General features: G+C 27.8%; 1 protein-coding gene across 4 annotated transcripts; it reads left to right on the plus strand.

The window, feature by feature from the left end:
- Positions 1-1,065: 1,065 nt before the first annotated feature.
- Positions 1,066-15,932, plus strand: LOC106788394 (centrosome-associated protein 350-like). Of its 4 annotated transcripts, XR_001381893.1 has the most exons (14): positions 1,066-1,299; positions 1,764-1,869; positions 2,483-2,680; positions 2,761-4,542; positions 4,630-4,858; positions 4,964-5,475; positions 5,566-5,789; positions 5,874-7,379; positions 7,780-7,940; positions 8,033-8,199; positions 8,282-12,239; positions 12,742-12,773; positions 13,228-13,310; positions 13,392-13,703. XR_001381893.1 is itself a non-coding variant. In XM_014751594.1 (13 exons), exons 3-13 carry the CDS (start codon positions 2,579-2,581, stop codon positions 14,109-14,111), a joined length of 9,444 nt encoding a protein of 3,147 aa, XP_014607080.1. In that variant the 5' UTR covers positions 1,071-1,299; positions 1,764-1,869; positions 2,483-2,578; the 3' UTR covers positions 14,112-15,932. The 4 variants fall into 4 exon arrangements, 3 of the variants coding, with proteins under 3 accessions (XP_014607080.1, XP_014607082.1, XP_014607081.1); XM_014751594.1 differs by lacking the exon at positions 12,742-12,773 and having other exon boundaries at positions 1,071-1,299; positions 13,392-15,932; XM_014751596.1 differs by lacking the exons at positions 1,764-1,869; positions 12,742-12,773 and having other exon boundaries at positions 1,071-1,299; positions 13,392-15,932.
- Positions 15,933-21,240: the final 5,308 nt, after the last annotated feature.

Consider the following 21,240-nt stretch of genomic DNA (forward strand, 5'->3'; position numbering starts at 1 on the left):
TGCTTCCACGAGAGTTATATCTCTCCTACGTGGTGGCGAATGGCTGTATATTTTAGTGTTTCCAAAAAATATTTTCTCTTTTGTTTTTTAATTATGTTTAAATAAATATTATACTACTTGTGTATTACATATTACTTATTATACTTCAGTAAATAAAATTGTATAAAAAAAATAATTTCTTAAAGAAACACACTGGAAATATTTCTTTTTGTTATCAAAATTAAATAATTTTTAACGACATAATTCTTTTTTTTTGTAATATTTTAATTAATTTAAAGCTTAATTTTTTTTGATTAATGAATTTCAATTAGATTTTTATTTATACTGGTAAATGAAATCTTGTTCATAAAGATCAATTATGAATTAAGCTTCGATACATTATTAATGTAAACGATGTTTTTTTTTTTTTAATATTTTTATGCAGGAGTAAAAAATAATCTTAAACTAAATTTTCGTAAAATGTTTTAATAATAAGGTTCTAATAAGAAACATTTAATTTTAATAATACATACAAATAAGGTTTATAATAATAAGAAATATTGAACTATATTTTTTAAGAAAGAATTTGCATATTGTTGTTATAACAAAAAATAATTATTAAATTTAAATTAATATTTCATATACGCGGAAAAGAGAGAGGAAATTGTTCATGATTTTCTAAAAGAGTTTCACAGTTTTTTTTCATCAATGAACTTTTTCTGAGCAGAGATATATTTTTTCAATGACTGATTTCAGTCGCCATCTAGAGGGAAAAAATCGAACTTTTAAAATATGCATGGTTGTGTATACACATACATATATATTTACCGTTATATATATTTATGTTCATTCATATACAGACAATACATAAGCAACAGGTAAAGTGTAGTGGTTAATTATTTAAGTAGAATCGTTATTGGAAATATTTTATATTCTAATTTATTGCAACAAATTTTTGTTATGATCAAATTTTTAAATTTACAGACTTAAATTGTATTTTCTTTTTCTTTTTTATTTTAAATACAATTTACTCATAATATTCTACTTATAATTGCGCCAAATAAAACAAAAGAAAGATTTGAGTAACCAATCATTTCGCAGAAAAACAGGTTCCCCAAATCCAAGATACTGTGCTAACCTAGTAGATACTGGCAAAGATACATTCTTCCACACAGAGCATATATTTAATAAATAAACTAAGTTTAATGTATTTAGTGTTCAAAATGTAATAATATTATAAAAAAAATAATATTTAATATTATATTAGAGAGTGACACTCCTGAAATATTGCAGAAATGTATCACAGAAAGTTGAAATCAGGTGAAAATCATTCAATTGCTTACGTGCATAATTTACAATTAGTGATAAACTATGCGATCTTTATTTATAACATTCTTAAAAAGCAATAATTTATTTTGCATGCATTTTTCGAAGTATTTTTTTCAGTAAATAATACTGAAATGTTTTCATTTCGTATTTCTTTATATTTTTTATTTGATGCATATATGTGCAGTATTATCGATTAAATGCGTTCCATTGTTGCCATCTTTAATTTTGCACAATAGTAAATTCTTGAGTACCACGTGATCTATCGTATACAAATGACCGTTGTAGACAATTTAAGCGACTCTGTCTAGTGTCGTGATTGTAATGTGAATTATGATCAGAACAAAGATATTATCATTTTAATTAGTTATACATATATATAGTTAATTATAAATGTCAGTATTACATAGGAGATATAAGTATCAGTTAATATAAGCAGATTTTTCTTTATAATATAGGTTATGATTTCTTGGAGGTATCTTTAAATATGCTCAATTAAGTGCATTACTTTGATTTGGTATTCTTGTGTACCTTATGTTCTCAACAATAGCAAAATGACTTAGTGTAAGTTTAATTTATTGTTTTATTTTCATTAATAATATTTATTGTTTATTTATGAATCATACTTATAACATCTTTAAAGTAAATGCAGTTTTTTAAAATAAAAAAAGAATCAGTTTGTGGTTAGATTTATTGTCATCATATATAGAGAGTGTCGTATAACTGGTAGTACGAGTAAGCAGAGGATGATTCTTGATTTAATTTTAGCTTTATGAATTTCATTATTTTTCTCTCAGGTATTTCGGACAGTATTCTTATGTTTTCTAATATATTTACAAACATTTTATATCTCTTGTATTTTTTTTTTCATTCTACTTTTATGCTTATCAAACAAAGATTTTAGCTTTTAGATTTGTAAATTCAATCAAGTGCACGCATACTCTATAAATTTTCAAGCTTATTTTCTTAAAAACAAAGTTATGAACAAATTTTATTCTATGCTTTTGATTTAATTTTTTACATAGAATCGCTTTCCGTTTGCTTGTATTACCAGGACATCCTATATAAATAGTTATTTTAAATAACATTAAACAAATTAAGTACTGCGTGAAGTGTATATAAGTTGATTATTTAAAAATGTGTTATATTTTTATTGACTTATTATTTTCATTTTCAGCAATAGTTAATAAGGGAAAACCGTATAAGCGTAAATCTATAGATTTACAAAAAGTAGTTATACTTAGAGGTATCTACATCTTTTAATAATGAAAATATGAGTAGTAATGATAAAAAAGAAGACATAGGCCTTAAAAAAAAATATGTCTTCTTTAATGACCCAGATATTATTGTTAAGCGTGCAGAGAATTTGGTTAATGTAAGTAAATAATTTATTAGATTTTGTAAGTAAATAATTTATTAGATTTTGTATCATGAGATTTATTTTTATAATTATAGACACATCTTGGATTAAAAAAGCTTCAAATAGATGATAGTAAGAAAGATTTGAAAGAAACATCTAATAACACATCGCAACTTGATTTTAAAAATGTAGAAAATTTGTTGTCTTTTCATCCTGTTCAACCATATCCATTTACATTTATCAGTGCAGTTAAAAGAAAACTTTCTCTTGGCGACCATCCAAATACGCAGAAGAAATTATACGACTTTGGCAATAAAACAGAAGGTGAAGTGTATTCAAAAGAATTAAAACTTAGCAGTAATCATAATTTATATCAAGCGATGCAAAATATGGCTTTTAGAGAGCCAATAAAAGTACCGGATTTAAAAATGTCCGCTAAAACCTTAGATTATTCTTCTAAAGACAATCCTACTTCGAAAGATGTTGCTGGAATAAAATTGGCTGTATCATCCAATGATTTTGTGCCTGAAAGATCAGAAAAAACATCGAGGGAAAGAGTACAAAGAAAGCTAGACTTTTCATTGTCTGAGGGGCCATCTGTAGTAGCTTGCGAAAATGTTGAACCTTTAAAAGCACCTAATGTTTCAATAGCTTCTAATTTCTCTAAAAAAAAAGAGCATGGTGTTAGAGAAAATTCTAGGGAGAAGGAAAATAGATCAAAAAGAATAAGAAAAGATGATTCTTCGTATACAGAAAGCGATGAAGTATTGTATTCTTCTTCAGATTTTAGTAAAAGATCTAAAAGCCCAAGACATGTTTCTAGAAAAGATATTACAGACAATACAAGTGGCTCTGTATCAGTAGGGAGAGTTAAAAGTGATCATTTGCCTTTATGCGTACCAAGAGAATGTGATTTTGTATTGACTAAACCAAAGACTAAAAATTTTGCAACTTCTACCACTAGAAAGGATAGTGATAAAAAGCATAGATGCTCCAATGTACAATCTACAAAATTAAGAGATACTTCTTTAGAATGTAAAAATAAGGCAAGTAATAATGAATCTCATTCGGATCGCACTATAAAACCATCTGAAAAAAATGTAATAAAAGATACACTTAAAAATATGGTATTTGATAGCATAGAATACAAATGCAAAGAAGATTTGCAGTCACTGAAACAAACTGATGAGCACAAATATAAATTGGAAAATAAGCAAGTGAAACAACAAAATAAAGTATCAAATCAATCTGTTAACAAACAAGCAGGTATAGGAATTAAAGAGTATAACAAGAGAATATATAACAAAACTAAGACGTCTATAAATAGAATTGAAGGAAAACATTATGTTACGTATTCAGATACCTCTGGTGATGTTGAGATTATATCTGACTCTAACAGCAGTATAAAAAAACGCAACAATACCTGTTCTACAGTTTTTACTGAACTATCAAAGTATAAAGATACTGATAAATTTAAAACAATTCAAAGTTTACATTTGAAAAAATCAGGAAAAGATTATGAACATTCAAACTATAATGAAGATTCTTCTTCTGTACAATGTACAGACACGAGCAGCAATAAAAATGAGGCTTTCTCTCAAGATGTTAATGTATCTAATAAACTTCAAAGTAGTAATAATGATTTAAGTAATTTAAATGAAAGCTTATTACGAGAAGCCTTGCTAGACCCACGATGGATAACTTTTAGAGATAGTAATTATACACAAGAAGAATTCCGCGATTTAGTTACACCTGATATGAATCTTATATTTCGATCGAAAAGAAAAAAACAAATGGCACAGGGTAATGATGCCAATGTTGATGGTGCAAAAACTTCGAAGAAAAAACCAGAAACAATTCAGCATGGAATAGAACTTGTGAGTATATATAAAATTGTATGCGATATTTTATGGATGTATTAATTTTGTAAAATTATTAAATTTAACAAATTTGCATTTTTTCAGTTACATCCGACCGCTTTGCATATGCAGTTTCAAGCAGAATTGCATTTATTAGATTCGATGAATGAATCATTGAGACAAGTTATGGATGTGGAGAAAAGTTTTTACAATGTAAAAAATGAACAAGAAAAAGAATTAATACAGAAACAAAGTCAAGCTGCCGATGATTTTATATTACATTTAGATGATATGGGAAAAAACACTACAATAGATAAGAAAAATGCTGATAGAGGTAAATTATTATAAATGTATAATTTGAATATAATTCATTATACATAAATGTTTTATAGGTTTTAAAATGACAATTTAATTATAATTTTTTCTTTTTTCATAATAGTATCACAAATTAATGACAATACAAGCATAGAAAAAGTTGTTACTGATAAACGAATGATAAATAAAATTGATGAAGCTTCTTCCATCGATGAACAAGTATTCATGCAGAAAGAGGAAACAGAAGAACAAAATAATAATTTAAGAAAATGGAATAAATCAATCATTGAAGTAGCAGAAGTTCAAACTCAAACAGTGAATGATATTGGAACTCAAACTGACATATGTCCAGGCCGACGTAGTTTAACTAATAGTTTTTTGGAAATTCATGAAAATACGCATGGACATGAATTATCTTTAGAAGATTATGAAATTCCATTACTTTCTTTAGGCTCTAGAGATCAATTTGAAGATTTGGATCAATTAGAAGATCTTTCATTGACTAGTAAAGTAAGAACAATGTCAGAAATCAGTTTACATGAAACTACATCTTCTATAAAAACAGAAACTGGTACAGAAATTAGTATTTCTACGAGAGATGTAACTTGTTCTTTTAACAAAAATCTCGATTTAGAGGTAAGACCAGGAATTTTTATTTTTTTTATTTCTTAACATGAATGCATATTTATGACATTTATAAAATATATTATACTTTTATTTCATTAGATTGCTCAATTGATAAGAGATGAAAAACAAAGATATGACAAAATAGAAATGTTATTTAAATCGCGTGAAAAAACATTACATGATAGAACCAAAAAGTTAGTGAAATTGGAAGAGCAAAAAAGAGCACTGAGGGATACTGGTCAAGATAGTCGTATTAGTTCAGTTAAGAAAAAGCAAAGAGCTTTATTATTAAAATTACAACAGGAGAAAGATGAAATGAATAAGTAAGCGACTATAATTATTCTTTTGTATTATTCATTATTACAATAGTTTGAATAACGTTATGTGATATTTTTATTTTAAAACAGATTGAAAGAACTTCATAAAATTGCAAGTCAAGAACGTAAAGTAATGTTACAGAAACAAAGAAATATGCTTAATCCTCAAATGTCTACGAAAAATATTTTAACAAAATTAAAAAGAAGTGCTGATAGTCACTCTCCACGTAGATCATGTGGACCAATGAAAGGTTATGATATTCGTAGTAACAGTTCAATGAGTTCTTTAGTAGATTCTGATAAATCTCTACATGATAAATCTCTACACGATAAATCACATATAGATTCGAAGATACCACTAACAGAAAATGATTTGCAATTTCAGAAAATAAATTTATCGAGTACTGAAAAAATAGCAAATTTAGTAGACGAATCTAATATTTCATTATTAAAATATGATAAATTAAACGACACTATAGAAGATTTAAAATCACAAAACAAATATGCTGTTAATTCTCCGAAGAGTAGTAATAAATTAAAATACGAATTGAGATCCCGTAAATTTGAAGATAAAATGCCTAAAGCAGATATTATTAAATTAAGATCTCATCAGCTTGATGTTGAATCCAAATTGATGCAAGGACATTGCGTGAATGTAGCTGGACATGTACATGAGAAACAAAAGACTATTAGTTTACAATCATTACAAGATTTAGATAACTCAATTACAGAATATGTTAAGTCAGAATCTGATACTTTAGTAGACGAATTATCAAAAAAATCTAAATCATCACAAGTTGATTTTCGAAGTGTAACCCCCTTAAAAGAGAAGGAACCATTTTCCAGAGATACTGCAGTAAATACTGAAACGATACAAGAACTAATAACTTCCGTTGAACAGGATGCTTTGTCAAAGACATCAAAGTCTTCTCAAGTTTCTGAAGATACTCTTCAAACTTATTCAAGAAATTCAAAGAAAACAGATAAGTCAATTTCTAGCGATAAAGAAATTACTAAAAAGTTTCAACAAAATTCTGAGCTTAAGGCAAGCACTAAACGGAAAAATTCTAAATGTCAAAGAACAAGATCATCATCGACCATATTGACAGAAAATATACTAAGATCAAAATCGAGTTCTCAAATAGAAGAATTTACAAAACACCATAACAAACGCACAAAAATAGAAAACGAGTTCATTCAATCGGATAGAAATGATGAAGGCTCAATTTTAGATAAGCTTGATCTTAGTACCGATCGGACTATTAATCAGAATGCTATTGAAGTTTTATTCAGGCAATCGAATGCTATGAAGGATAAAAATTCTAAATTATTTGCCGATATAATAGATGAAAGCAAAGAAAATATTTCAGTAGAAAATGTTTTTGAAAGAAGTCTTGAAAATTATAGCGACAACAATTATCCTTCTAAGGACAAAGGAAAGAACGCACAAAACTGTGGTGATATATCTACAAGATCTCAGCTTGGAACATTTGCTATTTCTAATCATAATACTGTAGATAATGGAAAAGAATATACTAGATCAATAGTTATCAGATCACAAAATCATGATTTTAAAACTTCAAAAAAGCTTGAACAGTAAGTAATACTTTATTACATATATTTAGTAAAGTAATTTTTATGTTTAACAGTCATGATTCTTCTCTTTTCTGACATTTCACTATTAATAATTAAATGAATAATTTACTAAATCTCTGTAGCCATATATAAGATTTCTAATAATAAACCAAAAATGTGAATTCACCATGAAGTCAACCATTGTAAAAATAGATTCTCTTTAGTGGCAAACTGCATGCTGGTGTTATCGTAGAATTTATATTTGGTGCAAAAATTTTATATATAATCTAATCTTTTCATAATTATAACTATTCAATCATATAGTAATCATTTAATCAATAATTGCTAATTATTTATCACACAATATTTATATATGATATAATCTTATATGAATATAACTAATTAATAATGTATTATACAGAATCTTGAATGCAAGAGAAGCAGCACTTGTTTCACGTAGGAATTGTGTAGAAGAGTGGATGGCATGGGATGCACGATTAAGAGCTGAAGAAGAACGTGTAGCACGGATGGAACAAGCAGCTTATAAGCTTGTCACTACAACTTCTGCTTTATCTCATCAAGGTAGGGTATTTTAATATTTACATATTGATTTTTTTCATATTCAATTATTATATGATTTTATTTATAAAGAATTTATATTTCTTTTTTTATAGATTCCACACTCTCATCCGATACGAGTGACGTGGAAGGAAGAATAGAATTACTTACAGAAAAATTAGCAGAGCGTAGAATAGAAATGTCACGTTTAAAAAAGGAAGCTAGAAAACAAACAAAACAAAAGCTAAAAGCATTAGAAGCAAATTTGTTAAACCAAATTAAGGTATATATTTAATCTTATTTCCACAGAAATATTTAATATGACTATATAATACTAACATATTTGGTTTTTTATTTTTAAATAGAAATATGATACAACTATTCATGAGATGCGAAAAAAATTGGAATCTAGAAAGGAAACTGTGAAGGATAATGACAGATTGGCTATAGAGTCTAAATCATTGGCAGAATTTAAAGTACCTGATATTCCACTTAAGAGAATACAAGAAATCTATAAAAAAAGTGACTTATTACGTTCAAGATCAGAATCTGATTTATTATCAACAAAAATTCAGCAAAAAGGCATTATTAAAAACATCCAATCTTTAGTATATGAGAGTAAAAGCGAAGAAACAAATTTTTCAAAACCATCACAAATAATTAAAAGGAATAATTTGGTGGAATCGTCGAACACTAAAAAACAAGATATTCATTATAATGTTCAATCCATATTTGCAGATTTGAAAGATACAGAATATGAAAAACTCAGGTCTATTTCAATGTCATCAACTTCCGACGATGATCAAGGCGAGAAAGCTACAAATTATAATACCACATTCCATTCAAGTGGAACTCAAACTAATCACACGCTTGTTTCTGTACCAGAAATATTAACAGCTGCAATATCATCTGACAATAATTCAAGAGATATTAAAGATGAAGTTAGTGTAATAAATACCGATACAGATATTCTTACAACATCTGAATTAAAACAATCCAAGAGTTATAGGAGTGATCAACTTGCAATAATAGAACCAAAATCGGATTTAATTGATGTTGAACAAGTGCCTTTAAAAAATCTTGTGTCACAGTCCAACACAATAGAAACATCAAAAACAAATAATTCAAAGCTTATTTCAAATAAATCAGAAACATATATACCAAGCTCCAATATGGAACTTGCTACTAATAATGATAGTGGAACGCTTACTTATTCTAAAAAATTACACTTTTTACAACTAAATAATAAAAATCTAAATGAAGATATTAATTGCCTTGAAAACGAGCTTAAGGCTCTATCAGAAATGATGTTACGAATTAGTAGTTTATCCAATGAAAAGCATGATAATGAAGAAGAAAAAAGTACCTTAAAAGATATATCAGAAGTCTTTTCGAAATCTGAGCTAATCGACAATAACACATTAATTTCTAATAAAGAAAAAGATAAAACAATTCAATCGGATATTACAGATACGGAAATTCCTATTAAAACAGATATTAATATTGAAATTTCAAGTCATTCTACAGACATTTCAAAATTAAAACCCGCCAGTGATCCTGCAGATTTAACGGAAAATGTAAGTCACGTTATATCTGGATTAATTCCGGAAGAAGAAATATTTTCCGAATCAAATCAAGAAATAGATTATAAAGCGGAAAGTAAGAAGATATTAAATGAAATCGAAAAATCTATTATATCCGAGCATGCAAAAATATTTGAAGGCGACACTAATTCTTCAATTATACCATTGGAAACAAATACACAAAATATACAAAAACTTAATAAAGATTTTCCGTATTATCTACCTACTACAGATATTAATAAAAAATCAGAATCACCAATATCCATAGAAGAAAATAAAAGTCTTAATTATGCGAAGGATACATCTGAAAGTAATACTCCTTTGGACAAAGAAATGATTGATGATAAAAGTGTAGATGTTCAACTTGTAGCACAGGAATCATACGGAGAAAATCTTTCTGAAAATATAGAATCAATTTCAACGAATATATCAGAACAAGGCCCAATGACTGAAGACGACAGTTTGAAAAAAGGCAATGATGTAATAGCAAATGAAAGCATATTACATTTAGAAAATATTTCACAATTTAAAGATAATAAAGATAGTTTACAAATTGAAAATATTTCTTCCGCTGAAAATAATGAAATACATTTATCTTCAAGAGACTTTACTAATAAAGAAGAAATAAATACAGGTCAATATAATATTTCTAATAGTAAAGACGAAGAGAATATAATTTCACAAAATGCAAATACATTGTCTGTGAATTTAATTAAACGTGATTTCAATGTTGAAGAAAATCAATCTGAAGTCATTTCCACCGAGAAAATGTCTGTAGATAAAGATGACTGGACTATATCTGATTCATTTAATATTGCTCACGATGAAGAAGAAAATGAAGGGGAACAAACAGAGAATCGTGAAATAGAATCGCACATTCATATTAGTTCTGATTATAAAAATATATCGGAAGAAGAAAATGATGTCGTTCAAGATTTTACAGAAAACTTATCTGTTAGTATAGAAGATGAGTCTATGCTTTTACCAAGGGCAGAATCTACAAATATTGATGCTCTTAATTTAAAGATTAATGAAACTGACATTGAAAAAACTGCTGATGAGCTTGATGATATATTAGATATAATTGCCAGAGAAAATGATAAAGTGTATGATAAAGAAGGAAAGCAATATGTAGGAACAGACAAAACCAATGAAACCATAAACGATATAAAATCTATTAAATCATCCATTACTTTAGGAAAAGAAAATGACAACAATAAATTGGATGAAATTAGCATTCAAACGAAGATTATCTTAGAAACAGATAATATGGATCTTACGATAGAAAGTCCATTCCCATCTATTACATGCGATTCTACACTTGATGATAAGTTGCAGATTCACAAATTGTCAACAAGTGACAATAATACAATTAATATTACTCCATTATATTTAGAATACAATAAAAATCGTATTAATGCAAGTAGTGACGCGATAGATATTCCATCCAATAAATTAGATGATGTATCTGTGGTAAATATTGAATTAAATTTAGAAATAGAAAGTAAAGATACTGTCCAACAAGAAATAGTTCAGTCACGAGAAATAATAATCACAAAATCTGATTCAGAAAGTACTGAAGATTTATTACCGCAATTAGAAATTAGTACTAAGATTGAATTATCCGATGAAGAACTAAGTGGTAAAAATAATATTCACAATGAAAATAAGGAATCTCACGTAACTTATCTTACTGCTATCGAAAAAGAAAGTAAATCTCCAATAATTGAAAAACAAATAGATTTAGAATCATTACCAGAACCAGAAAGTTCTGAGGGTGAACAACTTGATAATTTAGTTGAAATTGCGGAAAGTAGTTTAGATGTGATAGAAAAACTTTCTGAAGCAGCAGAAATACATTCTAATAAGAGTGCTAGCTTATCAGAAAATAATAAACAAGAAGATATTGAAAGAAATCTTTCACGAGAAAATGAATCTTCGAATAATTGTCAATTTACGCAGGAACAAAATACAGCTACAACAAATGCTATTGATATTATTGCTAAAGCACAATTTGAAGTATTAAGAGATCCCGAATATGAAGATATCTCTGAGGAAAGTCTTGAAGTATCGGAAATTCTTGATAAAACAGAAAGTCAAAAAACACAAAGTTTACAAAAGGGAACGACGATATCAGAAAATTATCAAGCAGTGCACAATACTGAAGTATTAAGGATACTAGATGAAATTACTCAAAAATCATTGCCAGAATTGATAAAAACTTTACAAGAAGATAAAAAAGAAGTGCAACCAGTTGAAACAACGTCTACTAAAGAAGTGACTGATCCATCTTTAATAGATAATGAAAATCAAATAATACAAATAGAACAATCAACTGATCCAAATATTGAGATTATGAAAGATACAGTATCAGATAATTCCAAATTGACTGAAATTGAAACTGAAGAAGTTTCTAATAAACTGAATGATCTATTATCTCAATCTGAAGGAAAAGACGTTAAAGTAATAAGTGACGTAGATCAGAGCGCGATACAGAAACACGAAGATGTATCATCTGATTCTAGCGAGGGCGGTGATACTCCTGTTGGTGTATCAGAAATAGAAATAGATTCACCAAGAGATCTAAATAACTCCAGATTGAATATTGATGCCTTGGACGATGATCTACTTAGTAATACGAATATAGGAAAACAAGATCAATCAAAAACGGATTTTCACGCAACACCTATTGTTACTACATCGGAAAAAGACATAGAAGCAATGATCGATAAAATAAAAGGTATTTTTTTTCTTTTACAATTATTATTGTCTATGCTAAGATTTTTACAACATGAATGAAGTATAGATAGTTTCATTCTTATAATCTCTGTTTTATATTTATTATTTAAAGATATATCAATTTATATATAGAAAATAATCATAAATGTGTTTGATTTTCTAAGTATTATTTTGATTCTGTATCTTCATTCATCAAATTTTTTATGTAAATTCGTTTACATAATTCTATGTATTGAACTTCATTTAAACTCTTTATAGTAATTACCATTTGATTAATATTTCGTCTATATTTGTAAAAAAAATATATGTGAAATGATTGATTTTTTATAAATTATAACGACAAATTTTGGGTTGAAAATGATGTCATGCAGTTTATGTGAAGTGAATTTCAGCGAAAAAAAAAGGAAATATGCACTTTTATCTTATCTATTTCAATTTTCATAATGGCTGAGCGTTCTTATGCAAAGCATTGCCTGGTATAGCTATATGTTATTTATTTTCAGAATAGCAAAGTCGAGATAATATTTACCTAAAGGTAATACATCATGAAATTTCGAATGAAACGAACATTAACTTGTTCATTTTGTACTAATCAGTGTTGCATGAATGCTTGAACCTTATTAATTTGTTGATGCACAAGAAGATTTGTAAATGTTGTAAATCACGACACATTCAAACAACGTTTATATGATTCTTCTATATATATATATATGTATATAGGTATATATATACATATTTTCAGAAAGAAAAGTCTTTATAATCATACTAGAATGTTTGATTTTCTCACATTTTAGCATTGGTTTCATATGTGCCTTGAAAAGATATTCCAATTTTTCTACTACTTTTATCTTCCCTATTTTTCTGAAGCACTAAAATTTGTAAAATATTATCCCTAATGTATTGTAACAAATCTTGTTGCTTTTCCTATACATACTGTTACATACTATATTCACATTTGATAAATATTATTCAATTTTTAATGCCTACAGCTTCATTGAAACAACCAGGCTTAGAAGTTGCTGACTTGGAGGCTAAGCTACTTCGTATACAACAACTTCAAATTGAATTAGAGGTAATACATTTGGTAGTTATTTTACATTATTTAAAATAAATTGCGCGCTAAAAATATCTTTTTCTTTTTCCTTTTTTATAGATCAAAAAATTGGAAGCTGAAGAGGTATATTATGTTAGAGAAATACCGAATAAACCTCCACCACCATATACACCTCCAGGAGATAATCGAATTTCCATTGCTATTGCTTCACCTTCTCCGCCTCCTGCAGTAATTCCTTCGAATATCGAAGAGTTAACAGCTTTCACGGAAAAGGCTACAGCTTTAATATACAAAGCTAAACAATCCGGACAAGATATTATGACTTTAGAAGCTCCTCCGGAAATTTACGAATTAACAAAAGAAAGTAACGAGATCGCGAAAAAAGATCGAAAGATCTACAATACATTCCTTTTCGATTTGTGTAAGGAAACTATTTCGGAAGTTTATCAAGCGGAATATGAGAAACCTGGTCCAAGTTGGATGAAGCCGAATGTAAAAACAAAGCCAGCTATGAAAATTCCAAAGACAGTAGAAGAGCTTCATGAATATGTTAGTAAGGAAGTAGCGACATTGTTTGGATTCAAAACTAAATTACAAAGGGAGAATATGGTAATGCGTTGGAGTAGAAAACGTAGGGATAGAGTCGACGAATTATTAGCGAGAGAGGCCCAAGCTGAAGAAGATGAATGGACTAAGTTTCATCATGATGAGTTGGCAGTGAAAAATGGACTCACAGTAGCCATATTAGAAACTTTGATTATGGAGACTACGAGTGTGGTTAAAGTGGCACATGCAAAAAAAAGGAAGGTGATGATATAGCTATTATAGTTCTAGTTAATCAGATAATCAGTTGAACTCGTTAAAAAAAAAAAAGAAATGCAAACATACACCATATATGTTCTTATGCAGTTTATTTTTTCTGTAATATTACGTTGTGTTAAATATTTAGCATTGGTTATCACTTGATCGTTCATGATTAGGAGATTTCTTTTGTTAATTAGTGACTTCACATAATGCACAGGCTGGTTCCTATTTATTTGTAGACAGTTTAACTTTTTTTTCTTTTTTTTTTTTTTTTAGAGAAGGGCACATACAAATAAATAACACAATCTATAGAGTGAGACTGAAATGATGCGTGCGTGTGAAGAATGCTAACGTAGGCAGAAAAAAAAGGTTAAGAAAGGTGCTCAGAAGTCTCTTGATAATCAAATGCCCTAGGTTTATTTGAATTTATTTTTTATCCTTAGAGTAATCAATAAGAGATATCATGTAAAGGTATTATTCTATAATCAATGCATAGATTGCAGTCCGTTGTTGTGTAGATTGGTATATCGTAGTATATTTTGATTTTCGTCATTGTTTTCGTTTAAATAATAATAGTTATTAACTTTGTAATACAAGGTAGAATATTATGTACGACTGAATTTTGACAAAAAAAAAAATGTCAAACGTTGTAAATAATTCATATCTCGATGAAAAAACAATGTAGTTTTCCTTAGACGAGGTAGAATATATTATTTGAGTTTTCTCTTTGCTTATCTTCGGAAGAAAGAGTTACTCAGGTCTTATATGATGGGTTTCTTATGATATAGATATTATTATTTAATTTTAAATATTTATGCGTATTTCAAATTATTAAGGACATGGGCTGCTCGTTAGACGTAGCATCGATTATTATACAATAGAAGCTTTTAACTGGACACAAACATAGAGCAAATATTTATACGATGTTCCATGTTAAGCTTCTAATTAATGGAACTAACAAAATTCAAATTAAAAGACTGATATTTTGGGGCCAGTTTATCAAAATTTGTGAATTTGCAAAATTTATATGTAGACGATGAAGAAAGTACGTTAAATATTGAGTACTATAATTGGTGCTTTAAAAGTTTTCCGTGTTAAATGTTGACAACGATAAGTAGCCTTTCGAATAATCCCTATAACTTAGGCCCCTTTCCAAGATATAAAAGAAAATGAAAGTAAGAAGGATAGAAAACGACATAAATGTTACATTTGTTTTTACCGATCACTAACTTGCTAATTGTTATTTTATCTGTAAATTGTATATTCTTTAAGTATATCTATATATTTGTATGTTGAATCGTGTTGACGCAAATACGATGACTTAATTTTTACGTTTGTGGTTGTGATTTAAACTTAAAAGTAGAGTGCAGTGTGTGAAAAACATTTATTAAGCATTCAAAAGTTTTACATGAGATTAATTTTTTTTTTTATTATTTTACAATTTTTATATTATTTGTATTTTATGAATAAGACGAAAGAGAGGAAATGTTTTGTTAAACGTTCAAACTTTAAATTAAGTTTTTTTTTTATCAATATTTAGATATTAAAGTTCTTGTTTTTTTTTTTATTTGTTTTTAAGAATGTGTTTATTTTTCTTTTTTTTTTTTAGTTTCTTTTCAATATCTATATGTTGTTACAACCGGATTCTTCGTTCATTAACGAGTATCACTGTGAATTTAATTATGTATGTAGTTGTTACGATTAGAAGTTGTTCACGTACGTAGAGTTGGATATGTACTTAACCAATCCATAATATATTTTATAATAAATTTTGTCCAAATAATTTGCGTAAAGTATTGCGTGTTAATTAATATTTCTTCAACCTGTAAGGAAGAAGAAAAAAAAAAGAAAACGAAAAAAGAGAATGAAATTGGAAAGAGAGAGGGGTAAAAACGATTGAACGAGCATTATTACTTATAAGTTTTTCCAACCCCATATTTATTTTGGCAATGCCTTTTATATGAAAAAGTACAACACCATTTGTTCTCGAGAAGGTTGATACAATGATACACATTTGGGCAAGTGATGGACAGTAGTGGACAGAGGAAGGGTAAGGCGAGGAGTGTGCAAAAAGATTGTGTGATAATATAATATATTATTTAAATATATATGATAATGGTAAACTTAATGGTAGAGATATGAATCTGTTTTTTACTTTTTTTTACTTACGCTTTTTCTCTCTCGTAAACTGATAACAAATAAGATATAATATGTGTGACACGTTATACAGTAGTAATAAAAAAAGAAGCGCACGTGTATCTATATTCTCTGTATGATATTTGTGTTTGTGGTATGTATATATGTTTAAATGTATTTTGTTTTATGTATGCAAGTATTATGTATAACGTGATCATCGTATGCTTGTAAATGGATCATACGAGATTGTTTTATGTATATTATTTTTCTTTTTTTCTCTTGAGCATTCGGCGTGTTTTTTTTTGTTCTTGTTTTATATTAATTTATATTATTTTATTTTATTTTTTATTTTTATTCGTTACGTTTAAATTTTTTAAGGACAAAGTGAATAACTTTATTATTTTTTCTTTCCTTTTTATCTATAACAATATATCCTAAGTGGAAAAAAGTGTTGCGCCTTTTTCGCTATTATATATTTAAATTTTTTAATTTCTTTTTCTTTTTTTCACAGGCATCGGATTCTCCTTATAATCCCATTCGCGTAAGAGTGAAGATTCGTGCATTAAATTGATTTTTTCTTTTTCTTTTTCTTTTTCTTATTTTATTTTGCGCTTGAAATAGAGATTAGAGATAATGTCTTCCTTTTTCATTCTTTTTTTTTTATATAGAAAAATATAACCAAAGGATTTTTAAATACGCAAGTCGAAGAATAAATATAGTAGTTCATCGAGCGAGATATAGAAAAAATTCAATATTTTCTTAGCCTTGAAAAATTGTGGAGCGGTTGTGTTTAGGAATAATAAATTGCAACGTTATCGGGTTATTTTTCTCTCTCTCTCTCTCTTTCTCCCCCTTTTTTTCTTTCTTTCTCAATATTGTTGCAATTCGCTTTTTGCGACAGCAATGACATTTGTCTTTATTTTTTTTTCTTTTCTTTAAATTTTTGTTCTTTTTTTTTTCCTTGCAACGCGACTGCGATTCAAATCTTACGTTTTTATTTTTATGTGCTTTTTTTTCTTCTTTCTCTCTCTCTCTCTCTCTCTTTTTCTCGTTTTTATTTTTTGATAGAGAATGTATTTTATAAATTGCTTATCGAAATTTATTCAGAACACGCGATGATGATATACGCTTTGATATACACGATATTACGTTTTTTTGTTCCTCTTTTCTCTTTAATAGAACATGAATGTGTGTCGAACGTTCTTTCGAAAATACGATTATCGTTATTTTATATATTTTTTTATATTTTTGTTTTGCTTTAAACGAAGCAAAAACGACGTACATCATCAACAATCTCAATTTGTATTAGCATGCATAACGAGAATTAGACGGTTGTGAGAGAATCGCATTGACGGTGAATATAAAAAATAAAAAAATAAAAAAAAAAAAGATCGCGATGTGAAAAAGATGAAAAATTAATGAATTTTTGTTCATTCCTTCATAGACGGAAAACAAATTACAAAGCGGCCAATCGGCGTTTCGTTTTATACGCGTTTTTTACGTAAGTTTCTTTTTTTTTTATTTTCTTTTCTTTTTTATCATCTTTTTATTTACCATTGTTGTTTGTTTGTTTCAAAGAAAAATTAGAATAAAAATGTGAATTTGTCTCTTATTTTTTTTTGTCAGATCGAATAATGCGCTTCGTTTTTCTCATCGTACGTAATATTTATGCTTGTATGTATTGATGTATACGTGTGTATGATGTGTGTGTTTGTGATTTTGTATATACAATTAACTTAACAATGATATGTAACAATTTCCTGCGTTAGTGGTGTATCCTTTTAAAAAAATAACGAGCGCGAGGACGTGTCGGCGTTTGGCGCGTTTCGATTAAAAAATAGAAAATTTCTAGTAATCTGCACGTTTAGTTTAAATATTATGAAATAGGATATACATACATCGTATAGTGAGTGTATCGTAGACCACTGCATGTTATCTCTTTTTTTCTTTTTATTATTATTATTTTATTTCATATTTTCATTTCATTTCATTTATATTTTATTTTATATTTTATTTTATTTTATTTTATTTTATTTTAATTAAAAACTGAAAGCAGCGACGCGGTACGAAATAGCGTATTTATACATACATATATCTCTATATATCATGTACGTGTAATACGTGTCCTTATTATTTTTTATAATAATTGTTTTTCTCTCTTTATTATTATTATTTTTTCTTTTTTATTTCTTTTATATTTATCTTTTATTTTCGTCGCTTTTTCTCTCCCGTATTGCCATGCTATCCTCTCTTTGAGGCAAAATTGATAATATTAATTCATACGTATGTATATATATATATATATATATATGTGTTTGTGTATGCGTGTATTTCCTTTTTTTATTTACTTTTTTTTTTCTCTTCTTTTCTTTCGGATTTTAGATCCCACGAAAGATCGAACATCGATAGATCCTTTAAAAAGAGAAGAAGATAATATTCAATAATACGCGACTACGAGTAAAAACGATTTGAAAAGTTTTTCTTATTCCGTCCACCTTTTTTCGAATCATTCGTGTCTCAACGTCGTCACCTCTATTCCCCATATACAAGTTAAATTTCTTACTTTAATTAATCGCGCGTAAAATTCCTTTTATATATTAATTAATTAAAATTATTTATTTGTTTATTTATATTTATTTATTTATAATAATAAATAGAGTTGGCACGACAATTCTTTCATTTCGTTCCTCGAAATAACGTTCGAAGAGATTTTCTTTGTTGGATCTCTTTTGAAATGTTTTTTTGTTTTATTTTTCGTTATTATTTCACATAAGTGAATATAAATCATCGAACGAACACGACGGACGAAGAGACAGAGACGAAAAGGGAGAAAGAAGAGGATAAAACGTCAACGATCGAGATATTTCTAACTTTTCCTATCTACGAGCATATTTTTTTCTTTCTTTCTTTCTTCCTTTCTTTCTTTTCTTTTCTTTTCTTTTTATTTTATTAGGTACGCCCACGTAATCTCTTCCCTTTCAATATAATTACATTTCTACCGTTCTACCATTGCACTGCCTATTTTAATATATCATATGTTTGTTTGCATGTATGCATAATATGTACGTGTATGTGTATGTTTGTGCGTGTGTCTGTATGTACGTAGGATGATATTACACCAGTTAAATTAGAAATTACATTTACTTTTACGACTGCTTTTGCGCACTCCGCTCCGATTGTCTCGGCTCGATTTAATAATATTTGTTTTATCTCTTTTTCTTTTTTCTCTTTTTTATTATACTTTTTTTTTTTTTTTTTTTTTTTTTTTTTTTTTTTTTTTTTTTTTTATTTTCTTTTGTTTTTGTTTTTTTTTTTTAATTTTAAATCTTTCTCTTATTTCACCTATCTAATCGAAGAAGAACGAGTTCGAGGATACCACTTCTCAATATTCTCAAAATAAGATAATCATGACTTACGAATTGAAATTCGCGTCGACGTTTCTTTTTACAATAATTAAAAATTCATTTAGGACATCCCAAAGACACAACACCTCGTGCACGTACTTACTTTTTTACACTTTACTTATTTATTTATTTATTTATTTTTTTCTTTTTTTTTTTTTGGTTGAAAGATATGTTTGCTCGATAGACGTCATTATGTAATAGTGCATGTTTCGAGATATTAAAGATCTTAACGATAAGAAGAAATGGGAGATCGATAAAAAATGGTCAGATTGCATGCGTGTTTGGTTTATATGAGAAATCGTGACTTTAGGAACTCCTGAATTCGATCGTCCTAACAAGGGGGATACCACAAATATATTCCCAATTTTATTTCTTTTTTTTTCTTTTTCTTTTTCTTTTTCTTCGGGTTATTTTTTTGTATCGATTATCGTCTTTTAAAAGCTGAGTTAATTGATATACACGTATTACTGTTACGTATTTATGCATGTATGTATGTACTTGATTTTTTTATTACTTCTTTCTTTCTTTCTTTTTATTTTTTTTTGTTTAATCATAGAAAACGATTCTTTTATAATAGTATCGAGATTTTTCTTGTCCATACGTCGATTCCGTTATAGTTTATTATGTCATTTTTTTCCTCTTCCCGTCCCTCCTCACCCTGCCCTCCCCCTGATAAACTCCTTTTTTTTTTTTCTCACGTAACGCGTTCGACGAATTATTTACACACACACACACACATACATATAATTATATTTTCCAAATTTTATGCTTCGTTTTCTTTTTATTTTTTTTCCCTTTTATCTTTTTTTTTTTTTTCTCTTTTTTTTACCCACAATGATAACAACGGTTAGCGATAAATAATTCAACTTTGGTTTTACACCGCCCATTCTCGAGGCATCTCATTATCATCTTCTTTATATATGTATATATATATATAATTTTTTTTTTTCCTTTTTTCTCCTCCTGTTTTCTCTTTCTTTCTTTCTTTTTTTTTTCCAATACTGCTTATATAAGTTTACGTGATAGGAAGATGCTGATAATGATCAGTCCTAAGCGGGGTTGCATTTTCGTTGGTCGATATTTTGTGCAAGGATCTTTTATAGAAATATACATATATATATATATATATATATATATACGTAAAACAAATGAATATTTGCATCTGGTCTCGTCAACGTTCGTGATTTTTCGTTTTCTTTTTTTTGTAAATTAAAATTAAAAAAAAATACTTCTTCTTTTTTCGCGATCTAAACGAAACAAGCATTTTTTTTTTGTTTAAACGAAATATAAAGAAAAATAACGCAACAATGGTCAACTTGAATTAATAATCGCTCGTAAATTTTAGGTACAGTGATCTTAACAGCAATTGGTTTTTTTTTTTTTTTCATTTCAATTCAACGAACTCTTATTGCATTACGTCCTACGAAAATGGACGTGGAGCGACGATTAGGGGGGTGAACAATTTTTCTTTTTTTTCTTTTTTTTTTTTTCACGGATCTCATGCACGCCGATTTACTCAGGTAAATTTATCGTATAATTAAGTACAGTGAGGGGCGTACGTGTATGTGAGAAAGTGTATGTTAATGTGTATATATATAATAATA

Source organism: Polistes canadensis, unplaced genomic scaffold (assembly GCF_001313835.1).
Source record: "Polistes canadensis isolate GaletaPanama2010 unplaced genomic scaffold, ASM131383v1 scaffold_138, whole genome shotgun sequence".
Classification (NCBI taxonomy): Eukaryota; Metazoa; Arthropoda; class Insecta; order Hymenoptera; family Vespidae; genus Polistes; species Polistes canadensis.

Bases quoted from the DNA above. Each gene is read 5' to 3' on its own strand.
- LOC106788394 (XM_014751594.1), top strand. From the start codon at position 2,579: ATGAGTAGTAATGATAAAAAAGAAGACATAGGCCTTAAAAAAAAATAT. The intron at 5,790-5,873 runs GTAAGCGACTAT...ATTTTAAAACAG, and splicing joins GAGAAAGATGAAATGAATAA to ATTGAAAGAACTTCATAAAA. The intron at 13,311-13,391 runs GTAATACATTTG...CCTTTTTTATAG, and splicing joins AACTTCAAATTGAATTAGAG to ATCAAAAAATTGGAAGCTGA.